Source organism: Cervus canadensis, chromosome 22, assembly GCF_019320065.1.
Source record: "Cervus canadensis isolate Bull #8, Minnesota chromosome 22, ASM1932006v1, whole genome shotgun sequence".
NCBI lineage: Eukaryota > Metazoa > Chordata > Mammalia > Artiodactyla > Cervidae > Cervus > Cervus canadensis.
The window spans coordinates 57,856,446-57,879,141 of NC_057407.1; the positions used below are offsets into that span (position 1 = coordinate 57,856,446).

The 22,696-nt window shown below is 39.3% G+C and overlaps 1 protein-coding gene across 2 annotated transcripts in view; it reads left to right on the top strand.

Moving 5' to 3' along the window:
- The window catches only part of VOPP1 (VOPP1 WW domain binding protein), a 146,569-nt gene that overhangs the window by 57,583 nt on the left and 66,290 nt on the right, over window positions 1-22,696 (top strand). The window contains exons 1-2 of one of the 2 annotated variants that reach the window (XM_043442416.1): window positions 14,425-14,448; window positions 20,565-20,623. In XM_043442416.1, coding sequence (XP_043298351.1) covers window positions 14,440-14,448; window positions 20,565-20,623 — 68 coding nt within the window. In that variant the 5' untranslated portion in view covers window positions 14,425-14,439. Of the gene's footprint in view, window positions 1-14,424; window positions 14,449-20,564; window positions 20,624-22,696 lie in introns of those variants that run through there. The other variant, XM_043442414.1, reaches the window with a different exon arrangement.

Here is a 22,696-nt window from a genome sequence, read left to right on the forward strand (position 1 = left end):
TTGTAAACAGTGCTGCGATGAACATTGAGGTGCACGTGTCTCTTTCAGATCTGGTTTCCTCGGCGTGTATGCCCGGCAGTGGGATTGCTGAGTCATATGGCAGTTCTATTTCCAGTTTTTTAAGGAATCTCCACACTGTTCTAATATCTAAACGCCATTTCTCCAAGGAAAGACATAAAGATGGCTAACAAACATAAAAGATGCTCAACGTCACTCATTATCAGAGAAATGCAGATCAAAACCTCAATGAGGTACCATTACACGCCAGTCAGAATGGCTGCTATCCAAAAGTCTACAGGCAATAAATGCTGGAGAGGGTGTGGAGAAAAGGGAACCCTCTTACACTGTTGGTGGGAATGCAAACTAGTACAGCCACTATGTAAATTCTTTTTTAAAATCTGTCTATTTTTAATTGACTTCCCTGGTGGCTCAGATGGTAAAGAATCTGCCTGCAATGCAGGAGTCCTGGGTTTGATCCCTGGGTCGGGAAGATCCCTGGAGAAGGAAATGGCAGCCTACTCCAGTATTCTTGCCTGGAGGATTCCATGGACAGATGGACTGATGGACTACAATCCATGGGGTTGCCTAGAGTTGGAAATGACTGAGCGACTAACACAGAACACACAGTGGAGGATAATTGCTTTACAGTGTTGTGTTAGTTTCTGTCGTACATCAAAATGAATCAGCCATAGGTATACATATATCCTGAAACTCCTTCCCACATCCCACCTCATCCGCCCATGTAGGTTGTCGCAGAGGACCAGTTTGAGCTCCCTGTGTCAGAAGCAAATTCCCACTGGCTATCTATTTTTCATATGGTAATGTATGATTACATGCTACCCTCTCTTTTGCCCTCTGTGTCCACAAGTCTGTTCTCTATGTCTGCATCTCCATTTCTGCCCTGCAGATAGATTCATCAGTACCATCTTTCTAGGTTCCATGCTGCTGCTAAGCTGCTTCAGTCGTGTCCGACTCTGCGACCCTATAGATGACAGCCCACCAGGCTCCTCTGTCCCTGGGATTCTTCAGGCAAGAACACTGGAGTGGATTGCCATTCCCTTTTCCAATGTGTGCATGCTTGCTAAATCGCTTCAGTTGTGTCTGACTCTCTGTGACCGTATGGACAGCAGCCCACCAGGCTCCTCTGTCCACAGGATTCTCTAGGCAAGAATACTGGAGTGGGTTGCCATTTCCATCTCCAACCTAGATTCCATATATATGCATTAATATATATGATATTTGTGATTGTTTTTTTTTTTTCTGACTTACTTCACTCTGTATAATAGGCATTATGTTCATCCACCTTGTTAGAACTGACTCAAATGAGTTTCTTTTTATGGCTGAGTACCATTGTATGTGTACCACGGCTTCTGTATCCATTCATCTTTCAATGGACATCCAGGTTGCTTCCATGTCCTAGCTATTGTAAATAGTGCTGCAATGAACATTAGAGTATGTATGTCCTTTTCAGTTATGGTTTCCTCAGAGTATATGCCCAGTAGTGGGATTGCTGGGTCATATGGTACTTTTATTCCTAGTTTTTTAAGGAATCTTCATACTGTCTTCCATAGTGGCTCTATCAATTTACATACCCACCAACAGTGCAAGAGGGTTCCTTTTAAGCCACACCTTTCCAGCATTTACTTTTTATAGATTTGATGATGACTATTCTGACCAGCATGAGTTGATACCTCATTGTAATTTTGATTTGCATTTTCTGTAATAATGAGCGATGTTGAGCATCTTTTCATGTGTTTTTCAACCATCTGCATATCTGCTTTGGAGAAATGTCTGCTTAGGTCTTCCACCCAGTTTTTGATTGGATTTTTCTGGTATTGAGTTGCATGAGCTGCTTGTATATTATTGAAGTTAATCTGTTGTGTTTGTTTTATTTGCTATTATTTTCTCCCATTCTGAGGGTTGTCTTTTCACTTTGTTTATAGTTTCCTTTGCTGTGCAAAACATTTTAAGTTTAATTAGGTACTACTTGTTTATTTTTGTTTTTATTTTTTAATATATTTTTAATTGAAGGATAGTTGCTTTACTCAACTTCATTGTTTCTGTCAAACATCAACATGAATGAGCCATAGGTATACACACATCCCCTCCGTTTTGAACCTCCCTCCCATCTCCCTCCCCATCCCACCCCTCTAGGTTGATACAGAGCCCCTGTCTGAGTTTCCTGAGCCACACAGCAAATTCCTGTGGGCTATCTATTTTACATATGGTCATGTAAGTTTCCATGTTACTCTTTCCATTCATCTCACCCTCTCCTCCCCTTTCCCTATGTCCATACGTCTATTCTCTATGTCTGTTTCTCCATTGCTGCCCTGTAAATAAATTCGTCAGAACCATTTTTCTAGATTCTGAATATGTGCATAGGAATATGATATTTATCTTTCTTTTTCTGACTCACTTCACTCTGTATAACAGGTTCTAGGTTCATCCACCTCATCAGAACTGACTCAAATGCATTCATTTTTATGACTGAGTAATATTCCATTGTGTGTATGTACCACACTTCTTTATCCATTCATCTATTGATGGGCATTTGGGTTGCTTCCATGTTCTAGCTATTGTAAATAGTGCTGCAGTGAACAGTGGGATACATGTGCCTTTTTCAACCCTGGTTTCCTTAGGGTTTATTACTAGGAGTGGGATTGCTGGGTCATATGGTGGTTTTATACCTAGTTTTCTAAGGAATCTCCATACCATCTTCCATATTGGCTGTATCAAGCTACATTCCCACCAACAGTACAAGAGCATTCCCTTTTCTCCACACCCTCTCCAGCATTTATTGTTTATTGACTTTTTGATGATGGCCATTCTGACAGGTATGAGGTGATATCTCATTGTGATTTTGATTTGTATTTCTCTAATAATGAGCCATGTTGAGCATCTTTTCATGTATTTGTTAGACATTTGTATGTCTTCTTTGGAGAAATGTCTGTTTAGGCCTTTGTCCCATTTTTTGATTGGGTTGTTTGTTTTTCTGGTATTGAGTTGTATGAGCTGCTTGTATATTTTGGAAATGAATCCTTTGTCAGTTGTTTCATTTGCTATTATTTTCTCCCATTCCCAGGGTTGTCTTTTCACATTGCTTATAGTTTCCTTTCCTGTGCAAAAGCTTTTAAGTTTAATCAGGCCCCACTTCTTTACTTTTGTTTTAATTTCTGTTACTCTAGGAGGGTCATAGAGGATTTTGCTTCGATTCATGTCATTGAATGTTCTGCCTATGTTTTCCTCTAAGAGTTTTATAGTTTCTGGTCTCACAGTTATGTCCTTAATCCATTCGAGTTTATCTTTGTGTATGGTGTTAGGAAGTGTTCTAATTTCATTCTTTTACAGGTAGCTGTCCAGTTTTCCCAGCACGATTTATTGAAGAGGCTGTCTTTGCCCCATTGTATATTCTTGTCGCCTTTGTCAAAAATAAGGTACCCATAGGTGCATGGGTTTATTTCTGGGCTTTCTATCTTGTTCCTTTGGTCTATAATTCAGTTTCTGTGCCAGTACCGTACTGTCTTGATGACCATAGCTTTGTAGTATAACCTGAAGTCAGGAAGGTTGATTCCTCCAGCTCCATTCTTCTTTCTCAAGACTGCTTTGGCTATTTGGGGTCTTTTGTGTTTCCATATGAATCATGAAATTTTGTTCTAGTTCTGTGAAAAATGCCATTGGTAAGTTGATAGGGATTGTATTAAATCTGTAGATTGAGTTCGGTAGCATACTCATTTTGACTATATTGATTCTTCCTACCCAGAAACATGGAATATCTCTCCATATGTTTATGTTGTCTTTGATTTCTTTCTTTATTGTCTTATAATTTTCTGTGTACAATTCTTTTGTCTCCTTAGGTAAGTTTATTCCTAGATATTTAATTCTTTTTGTTGCAATGGTGAATGAGATTGATCCCTTAATTTCTCTTTCTGATTTTTCATTGTTAGTATATAGAAATGCAAGTCATTTCTGTGTATTGATTTTGTATCCTGCAACTTTGCTAAATTCATTGATTAGCTCTAGTAATTTTCTGATACTATCTTTAGGGTTTTCTGTGTACAGTATCATGTCATCTGCAACCAATGAGAGCTTTACTTCTTCTTTTCTTACCTGAATTCCTTTTATTTCTTTTTCTTCTCTGATAGCTTTAGCTAGGACTTCCAGAACTATGTTGAATAATAGTGGTGAAAGTGGACACCCTTGTCTTGTTTCTGATCTTAGGGGGAATGCTTTCAGTTTTTCACCATTGAGAATGTTTGCTGTAGGCTTATTATATATGGCCTTTACTATGTTGAGATAGGTTCCTTCTACGCCCATTTTTTGAAGAGTTTTAATCATAAATGGGGGATTAATTTTGTCAATGGCTTTTTCTGCATCTATTGAGATGATCAAATGGTTTTTATCTCTCAATTTGTTAATATGGTGTATTACATTGATTGATTTGCGTATATTGAAGAATCCTCACATTCTGGGAATAAACCAAACTTGATCATGGTATATGAACTTTTTGATGTGTTGCTGAATTCCATTTCCTAAAATTTTGTTGAGGATTTTTGCATCTATATTCATCAGTGATATTGGCCTGTAGTTTTCTGTTTTAGTGTTGTCTTTGTCTGGTTTTGGTATCAGGGTGATGGTGGTCTCATAGAATGAGTTTGGAAGTGTTCCTTCCTCTGTAATTTTTTGAGAGTTTTAGAAGGATAGGCATTAGCTCTTCTGTAAATGTTTGATAGAATTCTCCTGTGAAGCTGTCTGGTACTGGGCTTTTGTTTTGTTTTTTGGGAGATTTTTTTATCACAGCTTCAATTTCAGTGCTTGTAATTGGTTTGTTCATAATTTCTATTTCTTCCTGGTTCAGTCTTAGAAGATTGAACTTTTCTAAGAATCTGTCCATTTCTTCCAGGTTATCCATTTTATTGCAATACAGTTGTTCATAATAGTGTCTTATACTCCTTTGTATTTTTGCACTGTCTGTTGTAACCTCTCCTTTTTCATTTCTAATTTTCTTGATTTGATTTTTTTTTTCTTGTTGAGTCTGGCTAAAGGTTTGTCAATTTTGTTTATCTTCGCAAAGAAACAGATTTTAATTTTATTAATATTTACTATTGTTTCTTTAATTTCTTTTTCATTTATTTCTGCTCAGATCTTCATGATTTCTTTCTTTTTACTAATTTTGGGGTTTTTTTGTTGTTCTTTTTCCAGTTGTTTGGTGTAAAGTTAGACTGTCTATTTGATGTTTTTCTTGTTTTTTGAGGTAGGATTGTATTGCTATAAACTTCCCTCTTAGAACTGCTTTTGCTGCATCCCATAGGTATTGAGTTGTTGTGATTTCATTGTCATTTGTTTCTAGAAATTTTTTTATTTCCCTTTGATTTATTCAGTAACCTGCTTGTTATTTAGAAATATGTTGTTTAATCTCCATGTGTTTGTGTTTCTTACAGTTTTTTTCTTGTAATTGATATCTAGTCTCATAGCATTGTGGTTGAAGAAGATACTTGATATGATTTCAATTTTCTTACATTTACTGAAGTTTGATTTGTGACCCAAGATGTGGTCTATCCTGGAGAATGTCCCATGTGCACTTGAGAAGAACATGTATTCTTCAGCATTTGGTTGGAATGATGGTCCTGAAGATATCAGTGAGATCCAACTTGTCTAATGTATCTTTTAAGACTTGTGTTTCCTTATTAATTTTCTGTTTTGATGATCTGCCCATGTGTGATTGGGGTGTTAAAGTCTCCTACTATTATTGTGTTACTGTCAATTTCTCCTTTTATGTCTGTTAGTGTTTGTCTTGTGTATTGAGGTGCTCCTATGTTGGGTGCATATATGTTTACAATTGTTATGTCTTCCTCTTGGATTGATCCCTTGATCATTGTATAGTGTCCTTCCTTATCTCTTGTAATCTTCTTTATTTTAAGGTTTTTTTTTCTTTCTTTTATTTATAAAGAAAATGTGTTTTTTTTTTTTTTTACATGTACATGTGTTCCCCATACTGAACCCCTCTCCCACCTCCCTCCCCATCCCATCCCTCAGGGTCTGATATGAGGATTGCTACTCCAGCTTTCTTTTGCTTCCCATTTGCATGGAATGTATTTTTCCATCCTCTCACTTTCAGTCTATATGTGTCTTGAGGTCTGAAGTGGGTTTCTTGTAGACAACATATATATGGGTCTTGTTTTTGTATCCATTCAACCTGTCTGTGTCTTTTGGTTGGAGCATTTAATCCATTTACATTTAAAGTTATTATTGATATATGTGTTCCTATTGCCATTTTCTTAATTGTATGGGGTTGATTTTGTAAATCTTTTTCTTCTCTTGTATTTCTTGACTGTATAAGTCCATTTAACATTTGTTGTAAAGCTGGCTTGGTGGTACTAATTCTCTTCACTTTTGCTTTTTATTTCTCCATCAATTTTGAATGAGATCCTTGCCTGGTTCAGTAATCTTGGTTGTAGATTTTTCCCTTTCAGTACTTTAAATATATCCTGCCATTCCCTGCTGGCCTGCAGAGCTTCTGCTGCAAGATCAGTGGTTAAGTATATGGGGTTTCCCTTGTATGTTACTTGTTGCTTCTCCCTTGCTGCTTTTAATATTCTTTCTTTGTGTTTAGTTTAAACTTTCTTTGTTAGTTTGATTAGTATGTGTCTTGGTGTGTTTCTCCTTGGGTTTATCCTGTATGGAACTCTTTGTGTCTCTTGGACTTGATTGACTATTTCCTTTTCCATGTTGGGGAAATTTTCAACTATTATCTCTTCAAAAATTTTCTCATGCCCTTTCTTTTTGTCTTCTTCTGGGACCCTGTTATTCGAATGCTGGTGCATGTGATATGGTCCCAGAGGTCTCTGAGACTATCCACAGTTCTTTTCATTCTTTTTACTTTTTTTTCTGCTCTTCAGAAGTTATGTTCACCATTTTATCTTCCAGCTCACTGATTCGTTTTTCTGCTTTAGATATTCTGCTATTGATTCCTTCTAGAGTATTTTTAATTTCAGTAATTGTGTTGTTTGTCTCTGCATGTTTATTCTTTAATTCTTCTAGGTCTTTGTCAATTGATTTTTACATTTTCTCCATTTTGCTTTCAAGGTTTTTGATAATTTTTAGTATCATTATTCTGAATTCTTTTTCAGGCAGTTTGCCTGTTTCCTCTCCATTTATTTGGACTTCTGTGTTTCTGGTTTGTTCCTTCATTTGTGTAGTATTTTTCTGCTTTTTCATTATTTTTTTTAACTTGTTGTGTTTGAGTTCTCCTTTTCTCAGTCTTCAAGGTTGAATTCTTTCTTCCTTTTGGTTTCTGCCTTATAAGTTTGGTCCAGTGGTTTGTGTGAGCTTCTTATAGGGTGAGATTTGTGCTGAGTTTTTGTTTGTTTGTATTTCCTCTGATGGGCAGGGCTGAGTGAGGTGGTGATCCTGTCTGCTGATGACTGGGTCTGTATTTTTGTTTTGTTTGTTGTTTAGATGAGGCGTCCTGCACAGGATGCTACTGGTGGTTGTGTGATGCCGGGTCTTGTATTACAGTGGTTTCCTTTCTGTGAGTTCTCACTATTTGATACCCTCTAGGGTTAGTGCTCTGGTAGTCTAGGATCTTGGAGTCAGTGCTCCCACTCCAAAGGCTCAAGGCTTGATCTCTTCTGCTGTGAACTGGGACAGCAACCACATCTCTTGGGGTTTTAGTTTCCTTCTTCAACCTCCATAAGCTTTGGTTCCTTCATAAGTGAAACCAGACCTCTCAAGACACTGGGGAAGGCAGTTTTTCTTAGGCAGGACACTGAAAGGACCACCTCTCGGAGCTCACTGTCTTCCTGGAAACTCAGCCTATTTTTATTTTTATTTCCATTACTCTAGAGGGTGAATCATAGATGATCTTGCTGTTGTATATGTCAAAAAGAGTCCTGTCTGTGTTTTTGCTAACAGTTTTATAGTTTCTGTTCTTACATTTACATCTTTAACCATTTTTAGTGTATCTTTGTGTATGTTCGGAAGTGTTCTAATTTCATTCTTTTACCTGTAACTGTCTAGTTTTTTAATTACCACTTAGTAAAGATACTGTCTTCTCACCATCGTGTGTTCTTGCCTCCTTTGTCAGAAACAAGGTGCCCATAGTTGCTTGGGTTTATGTCTGAGCTTTCTGTCCTGTTCCTTTGGGCCGTATTTCTGTTTTTGTGTTGGTACCATACTGTTTTGATGACTGTAGCTTTGTAGTATAGTGTGAATTCAGAAGGGTGATTCTTCCAGCTCAATTCTTTCTAAAGATTGCTTTGGATATTTGGGGTCTTTGTGTTTCCGTATGAATTGTGAAATATTTTATTCCTGTTATGTGAAAAATGCCATTGGTAATTTGATAGGAATTGCATTGAATTGGTAGATTGCTTTGGGTAGTGCAGTCCGTTTTTGCAATACTGAGTCTTCCAGTCCAGGAACATAGTATCTCTCTCCATCTGTTTATGTTTTCTTTAATTTCTTTCACTAGTATCTTACAGTTTTCTATATAAAGCTCTTTTGTCTCCTTAGGTAGGTTTATTTTTTATTGTTGCAGTGGTAAATGGGATTGTTTCTTTAATTTCTCTTTCTCATTTTTCATTGTTAGCATATAGGAATGCAAGTGATTTCTGTATTTTGATTTTGTATCCTGCAACTTTACTAAGTTCACTGATTAGCTCTAGTAATTTTTTTGTCTGACATGTTTAGGATTTTCAATGTGTAGTATCATGTTTTCTGCAAACCATGAGAGTTTTACTTCTTTTCCAGAGTGGATTCCTTTTATTTCTTTCTTCTCTGATTTCCATGGCTAGGACTTCCAAAACTATGTTGAATAGTAGTGGTGAATTGGCACCCTTGTCTTAGTCATGATCTTAGAAGAAATGTTTTTAAGTTTTTCACCATTGAGAATAATGTTTGCTTTGGGTTTATTGTTCAGTTAGGTTCAGTTGCTCAGTCATGTCCAACTCTTTATGACCCCATGCACTGCAGCTTGCCAGGCTTCCCTGCCATCACCAACTCCCAGACCTTACTCACATTCATGTTCATAGAGTTGGTGATGCCATCCAACCATTTCATCCTCTGTTGTCCCCTTCTTCTCCCACGTTCAATCTTTCCTAGCATCAGGGTCTTTTCAAATGAGTCAGTTCTGGTATATGATATATGGCCTTTATTATGTTGAGGTAATTTCCATCTATGTCCATTTTCTGAAGAGTTTATCATACATGGGTGCTGAATTTTGTTAAAAGCTTTTTCTGTGTCTGTTGAGTTTTTTGTCTGTTAGCATTTGTTTTTTGTTTTTTGTTTTTTTTTTTAGCATTTGTTTTATGTATTGAGGTGCTCCTGTGTTGGGTGCATAAATATTTATAATTGATACATCTTCTTGGATTAATCCATTGATCATTATGTGGTGTTCTTCTTTATCCCTTGTAATATTCTTTATTTTAAGGTCTATTTTGTCTTATATGAGAATTGCTACTCCAGCTTTATTTTGATTTCCATTTTCATGGAATATCTTTTTCCATACTCTCACTTTCAGACTGTATGTGTCTCTAGGTCTGAACTGGGTCTCTTGTACACAGCATATATATGGGTCTTCTTTTTGTATCCATTCAACCAGTCTATGTCTTTTGGCTAAAGCATTTAAGTCATTTACACTTAAAGTAATTATTGATATATATGTTCCTATTTGCATTTTCTTAATTGTTTTGGATTTCTTTTTGTAGGTCTCTTCCTTCTCTTGTATTTCCTCCGTATAGAAGCCCCTTTAACGTGTGTTATAAAGCTGGTTTGGTGGTGCTCTTTAACTTGTGCTTGTCTGTAAAGCTTCTGTTTTCTCCCTCAATTTTGAATGAGATCCTTGCTGGTAGAGTATTCTTAGGTGTAGATTTTTCCCTTGCAGTACTTATGCTGTGTCCTGCCATTCCCTCCTGGCCTGCTGAGTTTCTGCTGAAAGATCAGTGGTTTACTGTGTGGGGTTTCCCTTGTGTGTTACTTGTTGCTTTTTCGTTACTGCTTTTAATATTTTTTCTTTGTTTTTAGTCTTTGTTAGTTTGATTTATGTTTCTCAGCGTGTTTCTCCTTGGGTTTATCCTGGATTGGTATCTCTGTGCTTGTTGGAGTTGATCGACTATTTCCTTTCCCATGTTAGGAAAGTTTTCGACTATAGTCTTTTCAAAAATTTTCTTAGACTCTTTCATTTTCTCTTCTTTTTCTGGGACCCCTATAATTCGAATGTTGGTGCTTTTAATATTATCCCAGAGGCCTCTGAGACTGTCCTTAGCTCTTTCCATTCTTTTTTCTTTATTCTGCTCTTTAGCAGTTATTTCCAGCATTCTGTCTTCCAGCTCACTCACCTGTTCTTCTGCTTCAGTTAGTTATTCTGCTATTGATTCCTTCTAGAGTATGTTTAATTTCAGTAATTATGTTGTTCGTTTATGTGTGTTTGTTCTTTATTTCTTCTAGGTTCTTGTTAAGTGTGTTCAGTGATTCTTGTATTTTCTCCATTCTATTTTCGAGGTTTTGTGTCCTCTTTACTCTTGTCACGCTGAATTCTTTTTCGGATAGTTTGCCCATTTCCTCTTTGTTTATTTGGTCTTCTGAGTTTTTACCTTGTTCCTTCATTTGCAGAGTATTTCTCTGTCTTAATTCACTTTTTCTAACTTCCTATATCTGAGGTCTGCTTTCCCCAGGCTATAGGGTCACAGTTCCCCCTTTCGGTCTTTTCCCTTAGTGGCTGGATTGGGTTCAGTGCTTTGCATAGGCTTCTTGTGCCTGTGTTCTGGTGGGTAGGGCTGGGTGAGGCGGCATGTCTGGCGTGTCTGTGGGAAGCCTGTCTGCTGTTTTTTTCGTGTTGTTTGGGTGAAGCATCTTGCACTGGGTGCTTCTCACAGTTAGATGAGGTCAGGTCTTGGACACACGTGGATGCCTTCGTGGGAGTTCCCAGTAGTTAACACCCCCTGGTGTCAGGAGTTCTCTGCAGTCTAGTATCCTGGGCTCAGTTTCCCCAGCCCAAAGGTTCAAACCTGACTTCTGGCCAGGGAACCAAGATCCTACAGGCCATTTGTTATGGCATTAAAGAAGATTAAACGAACACACTAAAACGAACAAAAAATGAACCCCAGACAGAAGATAAATGGACAGTCAGCCAATAATAACAAAAACAAAGGAACACACACACACACATACACACACACACACATGAAACCCCAGAATAGTCCAAAGAAAACAAAGTACAAGACAGTGACCTGGCAAGCAAAGAAAGCCAGGAATTATATCAAACAATTAAAGACAAAACTAACTAAAACACAAACCAGAAAACAAGACCAAAGGAGATTACCAACTAGGGAACAGAGCAGAGAAAACCAAACAAACTAACAAGCATGGTGAAATAGAGAAAAGGAAGAAAACAAAAGAAAAATAGAACTATATAGAAAAAAAATTATATATATATATACACACATGTTGTTCTTTTCCTGCTGAAAAGAACATATATACACAGTATATATATGTATATATACAAGTATATAACATATATACACATATATATACAAGTATATAACATATACAAGCAGATGTATACAAGTATGTATATATACATATATATATACACATATACAAGTATATAACATGTATATATGCAAGTATATATACAAGTATATATACAAGTATATACATATATACAAGTATATAACATGTATATACATATATACAAGTACATATATACAAGTATATACATATGTACAAGTATATATATATACACATATATACAAGTATATACATATATACAAGTATATAACATTTATAAATATATATCAGTTCAGTCGCTCAGTTGTGTCCAACTCTTTGTAACCCCATGGACTGCAGCATGCCAGGCTTCCCTGCCATCACCAACTCCCAGAGCTTACTCACACTCATGTCCATCGAGTTGGTGATGCCATCCAACCATCTCATCCTCCCTCTGTCGTCCCCTTCTTCTCCCGCCTTCAATCTTTCCCAGCATCAGGGTCTTTTCCAGTGAGTCAGTTCTTCACATCAGGTGGCCAAAGTAGTAGAGTTTCAGCTTCATCACCAGTCCTTTCAATGAATATTCAGCACTGATTTCCTTTAGGATGGACTGGTTGGATTTCCTTGCAGTCCAAGGGACTCTCAAGAGTCTTCTCCAACACCACAGTTCAAAAGCATCAGTTCTTCAGTGCTCAGCTTTCTTTATGGTCCAACTCCCACATCCGTACATGACTATTGGAAAAACCATAGCTTTGACTAGACGAATCTTTGTCAGCAAAGTACTGTCTCCACTTTTTAACATGCTGTCTAGGTTGGTCATAGCTTTTCTTCCAAGGAACAAGCATCTTTTAATTTCATGGCTGCAGTCACCATCTGCAGTGATTTTGGGGCCCAAGAAAATAGTCTGTCACTGTTTCCATCATTTCGCCATCTATTTGCCCTGACGTGATGGGACCAGATGCCATGATCTTAGTTTTATTGACTGTAGAATTTTAAGCCAACTTTTTCACTCTCCTCTTTCATCTTCCTCAAGAGGCTGTTTCGTTTCTCTTTGCTTTCTGCCACATGGTGTCATGTGCATATCTGAGGTTATTGATATTTCTCCTGGCAATCTTGATTCCAGCTTGCACTTCATCCAGCCTGGCATTTTGCATGATGTACTCTGCATATAAGTTAATAAATATATATATAGCATATATATAAACATATATATAACATATAGAAACATACATACAAAAATATAACATATATGTATATAACATAAATATAAACATATATATAAAAGAATAACTACAGCAGGAAAAGAACAATATGAGAAACAAACAAAATTTTAAAAGGAAAAAGAAAATACCCCACAGAAACCCAAAAACTCAACACAGAGGTAGAATTATATAATGGAAATAAAAAGTGTGATTTTTAAAAAAGTTCTCAGAAGGTTGAACAAAGTTAATAAAAAAAATAAATAAACAGCGACTACAACAACACAAAATATAGAAGAGGAAAAAATCCAGAACAAATCAAAATATAAGCATAATAATAAATATTTTTCTTGGATCTCAGCTGTCAGTATCCTTCTCACCACTGTGAGTCCCAGCCCACCTCTGCATCCATAGGAGGCCCTCCAATACTGGGCTGGTCTCTGGACCTTCCGTGGGGACAGCTCGTACTGTAATCTCGCCCTACTCCTATGCGTTTTTTCCTCCACTGTCTACCCCTGCTAGAGCTAGGACATTTTCTTTTGTGAGAACACTCACTGTCCTTTTTATATATTCCATAGATACAGAGTCCACCTAGATTGTGTGGATTTGATCTATATCTTCTACAGCTGGTGGGAAGGTTTTCAATCCTCTTCCTAGCCACACTGCCTCTGGGGTTTAACTGTTGTTTTACCTCAACTTCTGCATGTTGGTCATCTACAGGAGTTGGAGGACCATGCGTGGGAGTGGCACAGCTGCTTGGATTGTGGGGACCCTGGCAGCACCAGGTACACAGGGGTGCCGGTGGCCACAGAAGCAGGAGATAGCACTATTAGGGTTTTCTCTATGGGGTCACACAGAGTCGGACACGACTGAAGTGACTTAGCAGCAGCAGCAGCAGCTACATTTATAAATATCATAGTCCTTGAATGACAGACCGCTAGGATTCTTTCCTGAGTACAGAAAACTTACAAGCCTTCCCAGTTTAAATCTTAAGATTCTCTCACTTGCATTGTGCTTGACAGTAAATGTTTTCTTGCATTCCTGTAGGTTCTGCTTTGTCAATAGTTTATAAATTGAATGTTGCTACTCTCCACTCTCCCTTCAGGAAATAGATAGCTTTACTACTAATGCTTCCATGAGCTCAGTGAAGGCCCACTGTTTGCCAGAACATGGTGGAGCATCCTGGCTGTTGAGGACATCATCAATCACAGCAAGTAGCTGGCTGATCTCTCCTAACAAGTGTATTTTCTGTTTCAGTAGATGGTCAGTTTTTAAGAAGTCACGGTAATATCTTTATAGAATGGGTTGAGCTACTTTTGGAGGTAGACATAAAACCCTGAAATGTTTTTTTTTTTTTTCTTCCCTTGCTTATTTTACAAACTCTTTTTGGAAAGGGGCTTATTCTTTTAAGGAGATTTTAGAAAACTGCATACAACAGTTTTCCAAAATGTAAGGTATTATATATTTAGAATCTTTGTTTTCAGGATATTTTGCTTTTGCTTAAATGATAAATGATCACAGGAAAAATGAGCCTTGGAAGTTATTTGTTCCAGAGAAGTAAGAAAGCTGGCTTCAGGATGCATATTTCCAAATAGAGTGCTAACTGGCTATGGGATTCCTGGAGCCATATCCCAGTCTGGCCAGGCATTTTGAGGTGTTCAATCTCAATTAGTTCATCAGGCTCTCTCATACATTTCAGCAGGGATGAGAGTCCATCCTGCTTTAGAAGAAAGGACGCTGAGATCCAGACCGACTGACAATGTGGTTGGTGAGTGGCCGTCAGAATTGGAATACGGTTCTTTAGGTTCTAATCCATCCTTCCTCTGTGGGTGGATTCCTCCTGGCCCCAGTGCAGTGGAACCTGGCTCTGTGCCTTCTTCCCACTTTTCTCCATGCTGCCATCTGCCTGTCTATGGGGTTGCCTCTGACAGCCCAGCCCTGTTGGGGAATATTCTGGAAAGCACCCTCACTCACCTTTACAAATGCCCATTTTGACCACATCTGCAACGCTTAAGCTGTCTGGCAGTACCCTGAATCCTGCTGTTTATGCTGATTTGGAAGCTGGAATCAGTACGCTAACTGTGGCTCTGCTGGTAGACTTTCGCTTGGTAGAACCTGGCTCTCCATGCTGGGTGGGTTCCAGCAGAAATCTCCCTCTGCATGTCCTACCTGGAGAACCTAATCTCCATTTTCACCACTGGGTCTCTCAGATGCTTGTGCAAGGTGACTTTAACACTGGTGCTCAGTTACCCAGCTTTTACTGGAGGAGAGGCTCAACAGTGGAAAGGATCAGGACCCCCCAGTCCTCTTTCAGTTTTGCAGTTAATGAAATTGTCTTACAATTAATGAAACATGACTTGTGTTCTTCATATTATTCAGCTGTAAAATGATATGATGATGTGTTAGCTTTGGTGAGGTACCATATATATGTGTTGTTGCTCTATTGATAAAAGCTCTTGTAAAAGTTCAGCTTCCAAAAGTAGTGAAGAAGTTGCCTGGATATTAGCAAATTTCAAGAATTTAAATGGTAGGTAGCTAGCGCAGTTTAACAGAGATTTTTTTCTTCTGTCTCAGGAAATATAACTGTAACATTTTCTTAGAGAATATTTTATAAAGGAACAAACTGGGTTAATATTTAAAAAATAGATCTTATTTGAGTGGCTTTAGTGATAAGTGATGAAAGGTCATCACCAGAATAGTCAACAAGCACCAGTGGGTTTACTAGACACCCCAGCAAGTGCTGGGAAGAGACTAGGGGTGATCTGAGCAAGAGTGGGTGGAGAAGGGCGACCTTGGCATCTTTGGGCAGCAGGAGGGGAGGGTGTTTTTGTAAGTCTCTTGTGTTAATCCCAGCTCCCTCTGTGTGGTTGCTTCCAACAAAGTGGTAGCCTGTGTAAGAGCTCCATGATGGAATTCAGGGAATCTCTCCAAGCTTGAGAAAGTGGGTTTTTTAAAAATCCTTTTTATTTTTTTCTTTTCTTTTTGCTTCAAATGTGCTTTATTTTTAAAAGATAGAACCTGGAAATAACCTAGTGTGTTACTCACTGAGCTGTGTCCAGCTCTTTGCAACCCCATGGACTGTAGCCTGCCAGGCTCCTCTGTCCATGGAATTCTCCAGGCAAGAATACTGGGGTGAGTTGCCATTTCCTTCTCCCGGGGATCTTCCCAACCCAGGGATCGAACCTGGGTCTCCCACATTGCAGGCAGATTCTTTACCATCTGAGCCACCAGGGAAGCCATGGAAACAACCTAAATGTTCGTTAACGATGGATAAGCAACTGTATAACATCCATACACAGGGAAACATTACTCAATGCAAAAAGGAACAATATGTTGATATTCCCGACAACAGTAAATAATCTCAAAACAATTATGCTTACTGATAGAAGGTAAAAAAAAAACTCATACTGTATTACATTTATATAAAATTCTGGAAAATTCAAACTAATGTATTATGAAATGAAATAAATCAATAGTTGCATCTGGATAGGGAGGACAAGAAGAGATCATTAAGGGGCATAAGAAAATTTTTGTGGGTAATGATATGTTCATTACCTTAATTTTGTGATATTATAGGTACACACATATGTTAAAATGCATCATATTGTACAATTTAAGTGTTGTTGTTGTTTAATCACTAATTTGTGCCTGACACTTTGCGACCCCACTGACTATAGCCGCTAGCCTCCTCTGTCCATGGGATTCTCCAGGCAAGAATACTGGAGTGGGTTGCCATTTCCTTCTCCAGACTTTGTTTTTTGAATATGAAAAATATTTACATGATTCAAAAATCAACCTATATAAAACAGTATACTCGGGGACTTTCTTGGTGGTCCAGTGGTTAAGACTTCGTACTTCTACTACAGGGGGCACAAGTTTGATCCCTGGTCAGGGAACTAAGATCCTGCATGCCACACAGTGTGGCCACAAAAAAAAGTATACTCACAGAATCCCCATTCCTGCACCAGCCTCTGCCACTCCTCTGCCACCTCCCCTGCAGGACAAGTATTCTCATTACTTTTCACCATACCTTTCCTGTGGTTCTTTTTGTAAAAAAATTAACCAACTGTACAAGTTTCCTTTTTCATAAAAATTAGTGTGCTACAACAAAGGAAACTATAAGCAAGGTGAAAAGACAGCCCTCAGATTGGGAGAAAATAATAGCAAACGAAGCAACAGACAAAGGATTAATCTCAAAACTATACAAGCAACTCCTGCAGCTCAATTCCAGAAAAATAAATGACCCAATCAAAAAATGGGCTAAAGAACTAAACAGACATTTCTCCAAAGAAGACATACAGATGGCTAACAAACACATGAAAAGATGCTCAACGTCACTCATCATCAGAGAAGTGTAAATCAAAACCACAATGAGGTACCATTACATGCCAGTCAGGATGGCTGCTATCCAAAAGTCTACAAGCAATAAACGCTGGAGAGGGTGTGGAGAAAAGGGAACCCTCTTACACTGTTGGTGGGAATGCAAACTAGTACAGCCACTATGGAGAACAGTGTAGAGATTCCTTAAAAAACTGGAAATAGAACTGCCATATGACCCAGCAATCCCACTTCTGGGCATACACACTGAGGAAACCAGATCTGAAAGAGACACGTGCACCCCAATGTTCATCGCAGCACTGTTTATAATAGCCAGGACATGGAAGCAACCTAGATGCCCATCAGCAGATGAATGGATAAGGAAGCTGTGGTACATATACACCATGGAATATTACTCAGGCATTAAAAAGAATTCATTTGAACCAGTCCTAATGAGATGGATGAAACTGGAGCCCCTTATACAGAGTGAAGTAAGCCAGAAAGATAAAGAACATTACAGCATACTAACACATATATATGGAATTTAGAAAGATGGTAACGATAACCCTATATGCAAAACAGAAAAAGAGACACAGATGTACAGAACAGACTTTTGGACTCTGTGGGAGAAGTCGAGGGTGGGATGTCCAGAGAGAACAGCATTGAAACAAGTATACTATCAAGGGTGAAACAGATCACCAGCCCAGGTTGGATGCATGGGTGCTCAGGGCTGATGCACTGGGAAGACCCAGAGGGATGGGGTGGAGAGGGAGGTGGGAGGGGGGATCGGGATTGGGAATACATGTAAATCCATGGCTGATTCATGTCAATGTATGACAAAAACCACTACAATATTGTAAAGTAATTAGCCTCCAACGAATAAAAATAAATGGAAAAAAAAAATCAGTGTGCTACATGTGACCTTCTTAAATTGCTTTTTCACGGCACTGCATTGTGCAAATCATTTCATTCAGGTTCTGAGAAACTTCCTTTTTGTTGACTGCTTAGTCCTCCATTGTATGGACATACTGTTCCCTATCTGATCAGCCTGCTGTAGGTATGCATTTACATTGTTTCCAGAATCTCGTTGTTAGAAATAATGCCACCGTACATAACCTTGTACATGTGGTGTTCCATCTTTGTGGAGAGGGAATCAGTGACAGAGAAAGGCAACCATAGTTTTGCAGAGATTGCTCTTCCTTCCCAACAGCCACGTGTGGGAGTGTCTGAGAGTTGTGCTGTCTCACAATTCAGGTTGTTATTTAACCTGCTGTAGCTCCGAAGCTCATGCTCCCATGGGTTCTGCTAGACACGCGTGTGCATCTTCCTACCACCTACGCTGCTGCTAAGTTCAGAGGAGGCCCAAACTGGGAACCCGCCTTCCCACGCCTCTCATCTGCTAATGGTGGAGCTGGGAGCATATCTGATGTCAGCCTGTCCTCCAGTCATACAACAACATGGGGGCATGGGAGGTGGGCAAAGCAAGTTCTTCAGGGTAATGTTGATTAATCTAGGAGAAACCACACTGTAAAGAAACATGGTTTTGAGCAAGATACCCATAAGGGGTCCCAGTGTTTAATCTGTAAAATGGCATTCCTCATACTGACACACCAAGAAAAAAATCCTAAAAGGCAACAATGATACTATTTTTGTTGTTCCCTTAAGAGTTAGGAGATGTGGTGCTTGGGTCCAACAATGTGGCTGCTTTGAATAGGAGGTCTTCAGGTAAAGGGCTGTCCCACAGCAGACACCGAGGGCAGCATCTCAGGTCCTGCCTGCTGAGGCCCTGCCAGCCCTTGCTCCTGGGCCCGTGGGTCTGAGTCTCCAGTGAGATGCCTGTGGGGGTGACCAGAGAAGCAATAAGTGGGGAGTTGGACTTGGCTCTGGTGTCCCAAGTTTCAGGACTGGCATTAGGGACACCATTTCTTGACTGTGTGGAACTTGAGAATTGAATTCCAAGAAAGTGTGTCTGTCTCTAGTGGTGATGGAGAATGAAGAAGAGACATTGGAAACGCCACCTGGAAATGAGACCTGGTTTCTCAATTTATCACAGAAGACTCTAGTGAAATGAATTTTAACTTAGGGTACAGACCTGAAATTGCTCTTCCTTGACAAAATAAGTTGATTTCTTTAGCTGTCTGAACTTTGTTTCTTGAATTGGACACAAGCTAACCTAGTCTGAATTAAACTCATTTTCCATAAAATCTGGGTTACTTCAGGCTGCCCTAATGTGCTTCTTAGTGTCTTAAAGCATATATGTGTTTTTAAAATCCAGTGTTTCATGCTCTTCTCACAACTCATTGAATTTAGCCAGCCTGATACATGACATTAATACTCACCTCTCCCTTGGCATTCTGCTGTAGATTTGGGGTGTGTTTCTGAACTTCTGCAGCTGTCAGGCAGACTGAGGTAGAAGGGCATCAGCATACACCCCGGGAGAGGGGGTGAACAACACAGTTGGTCCCTGCCTTGCCCAAAGAGAGCTTTGCTTTCACTGTGCCTTTTCCTGCTGGTACTTCTGCATTGTAATATTTTGAAGATGTTATTTACACATGGGAGTCAATGAACTGGATCATGAAAGTAGGAAGTTGTGTATTTTTTAAAAATAATGATATGAGTGGAGTAATTTTAGAAAACCCTTGCTCAACTCAGCCAGAGCATTTCTGCTTGGAGCTCTTGCTTGCAGTTGATGCCACTGGCTTTCTGCCACTTGTCAGGTGTTGGAGATAGTGAACCCCCCAGGGTGGAATCACATCTGCTCAGCCCTGACGTCTGGAAAATTCAGCCTCAGCTTCCTTGGAAAGCACAGGGAAGTCCCTCCTTGTCCCCCTCTCCATCTTTCTCATCCCTGGGAAGGAACGAGGGCAGGGCCCCCACTGATTGTATCAGGTCAACTCTGCCTCACAGATCTGGCAGGCATAGGTGCCCACTGGGGAATGGCCTTTTGGAATCCTGTAGACCATTGAACAACATGGGTTTGAACTGCATGGCTCTACTTACACGTGATTTTTTTTCAATAGTAAATACAACAGCACTACATGGTCAGTGGAGCCACGGTGACGGGGGGCCGACCCACAAGTTCAGTGTGAATTTTCAGCTTGTGGAGGGCGGGCGCTCTGAACCACCGCACTGTCTGAGAGTCAGTATATCCTGAAATATAGAGGTCTAGAAATGTTAAAACTCTGGGGGATGTTTTTCAAAAACAAAAATTAGGGGGAATCTGTGTAATTATTTCTAGCATCTTTAGATATTTGAAGTATCATACCATGTGAATTTTAAAAAATGGATTGTTTTTAATTTGCATTTTAATGAATTATTCATCCCCTTGTACTTAGAAAAGCTAGAAAAATGATAGGGAAATAGATGTTTTCTTCTCTTTCAAAAATTTTGAAGAAATAAAAAGTCATGTAGCGGGTGAAACTCCCTCTGGCTCATTGTCCCTCCAATGCCTGCTTTTCATACTTTAAGCTGCTTTCACTCATCCTTCCTTGTTTTTTTGCGTGAGATCTTCTCAACAGTATGCAAATGAGTTTTCACTGACAAATCTTTTCTTCCTTCTATTTCCAGTGCACAGAGGCCAAAAAACATTGCTGGTATTTTGAAGGACTCTATCCCACTTATTATATGTAAGTATTGGCACTTACCTGTGGTCACATCTTTCTCTGGGAATTATTTCTTTCATAGATCACAGGAGTGGTTATGGAATAGGGCAGACCCAGCCGTGGGAGGCCTCTAGCCCTGGTTTCACCTGCCTGTGCCCCTGAATGAGCGGGCACCCTCCCTAAGGACTCAGCCCAGCTGCCCTGAGGGCAGTGTAGCATTCTGAGTGCTCTGTTCTTTGAGGCATGTTAGCTTGTATGTGATTGGTGAGGGCAGAAGGTCTAAGCAAGGCCAACGTTGTATTGATGTATACACATCTTCCTAGGCAAAGAGAGCAGAGGTGGGGGGAAAGAACTCTGAGCTTGAATAGGGCAGGAAAAGTACTTAGTTCTGCTGTGAGTGTGAGAGAAAGAGAGAGATGCGCGATCACAAGGGTCGCCTGGCCCTGGCGGCTCTCTAGACAGGTGCAGTCAGCCCTGCATGTCTACAGGTTACGCCTCTTCCTGTGCCCTCAGCACTTGCCAGCATTGCTTTTATTAAAGCATTACTGTATTTGTTTTTCTGTATTTTTAATATCTGCTATGGCCGCCACTAGCTTCACTGACACACCTGCCTAGGTGGCCAGATTAACTGTCTAGATTATCAATTACTATTTTTGATTATGTTTTGAAGTTCCATAAGTTTCAAGTGGAATGCGCCAAAGCAATTTTTCCCCAAAAACCCTTGTATTGAATTTTGTTAAACATGAAAAATGTTAGTAATGCATATGATTGTTATAGCAGAAACATTATTTTCTAGTATATGGGGAGATTGAACAGGAGATACTATACATAATAGCAAAGAGGGTTATTTCTTAACTGGCCAAGATGTATATTTTTCTTACCTGTCATTCTTCAGTTTTTAATCTTGAAGAGACCAGTATATGTGGAGAAGGCTGCTGGGTTGTGAATGGGAATGGAATGCAGGTAAAGGGCAGTTTGTCTGCCTTGGTTTCATATGGAATAGCAGGAGTCGTTAGTGCCCCACAGGGTGTAGTCCTGGCAGAAATACTCTGCAGCTGCAGGAAGACAAAATCTACTTGAAAGATAAAGTAGCAGCAAAAGGGCTTTGGTTCTGATTACAGAGTTGTCATCTTGAAGAAAAATGGTTGTGGGATAACAGGGAGACGAAAGATTTGGTTCTTAGTACAGTGAATTTTCCTTGCAAAGCTTTAGTGCTTTTTAAAAAAATTGTTTTACAATATTGTGTTGATTTCCACCATACATCAACATAAACCAGTCATAGGTGTACATATGTCCCCTCCCGCTTGAACCTCCTTCCAGCTTCCCATCACATCCCACCCCTCTAAGTTGTCACAGAGCCCCAGTTCAAGTTCCCTGAATCATATACCAAATTGGCACTGGCTATTTCTTTTGTATATGGTAGTGTATATGTTTCCATACTACTGTCTGCATTCATCCCACCCTCTGCTCCACCCTCTCCCGTATCTACAAGTCTGTTCTCTGTGTCTGCATCTCCATTACTGCCCTGCAAATAGGTTCATCAGGAGCATCTTTCTAAATTCCATATACATGTGTTAATCTTCGATACTTGTTTTTCTCTTTCGGACTTACTTCACTCTATGTAATAGGCTCTAATTTCATCCACTTCGTTAGAACTGAGTCAAATGTGGTCTTTTTTATGGCTGAGTAATATTCTGTTCCATACATGTATCACAGCTTCTTTATCCATTCATCTGCCAATGAACATCTAGGTAGCTTCCATGTCCTAGCTATTGTAAATAGTGCTGCAATGAATATTGGGGTATGTATGACTTCTTCAGTTATGGTTCCTCATGGTATATGCCCAGGAGTGGGATTGTTGGGTCATATGGTAGTTTTATTCCTAGTTTTTAAAGGAATCTCCATACTGTCTTCCGTAGTCTTCCAATATATATTCCCACCAACAGTGCAAGAGGGTTTCCTTTTCTCCACACCCTCTCCAGCATTTTATTTATAGATTTTTAAACATTTATTTGGAGAAGGCAGTGGCACCCCACTCCAGTACTCTTGCCTGGAAAATCCCATGGACGGAGGATCCTGGTAGGCTGCTGTCCATGG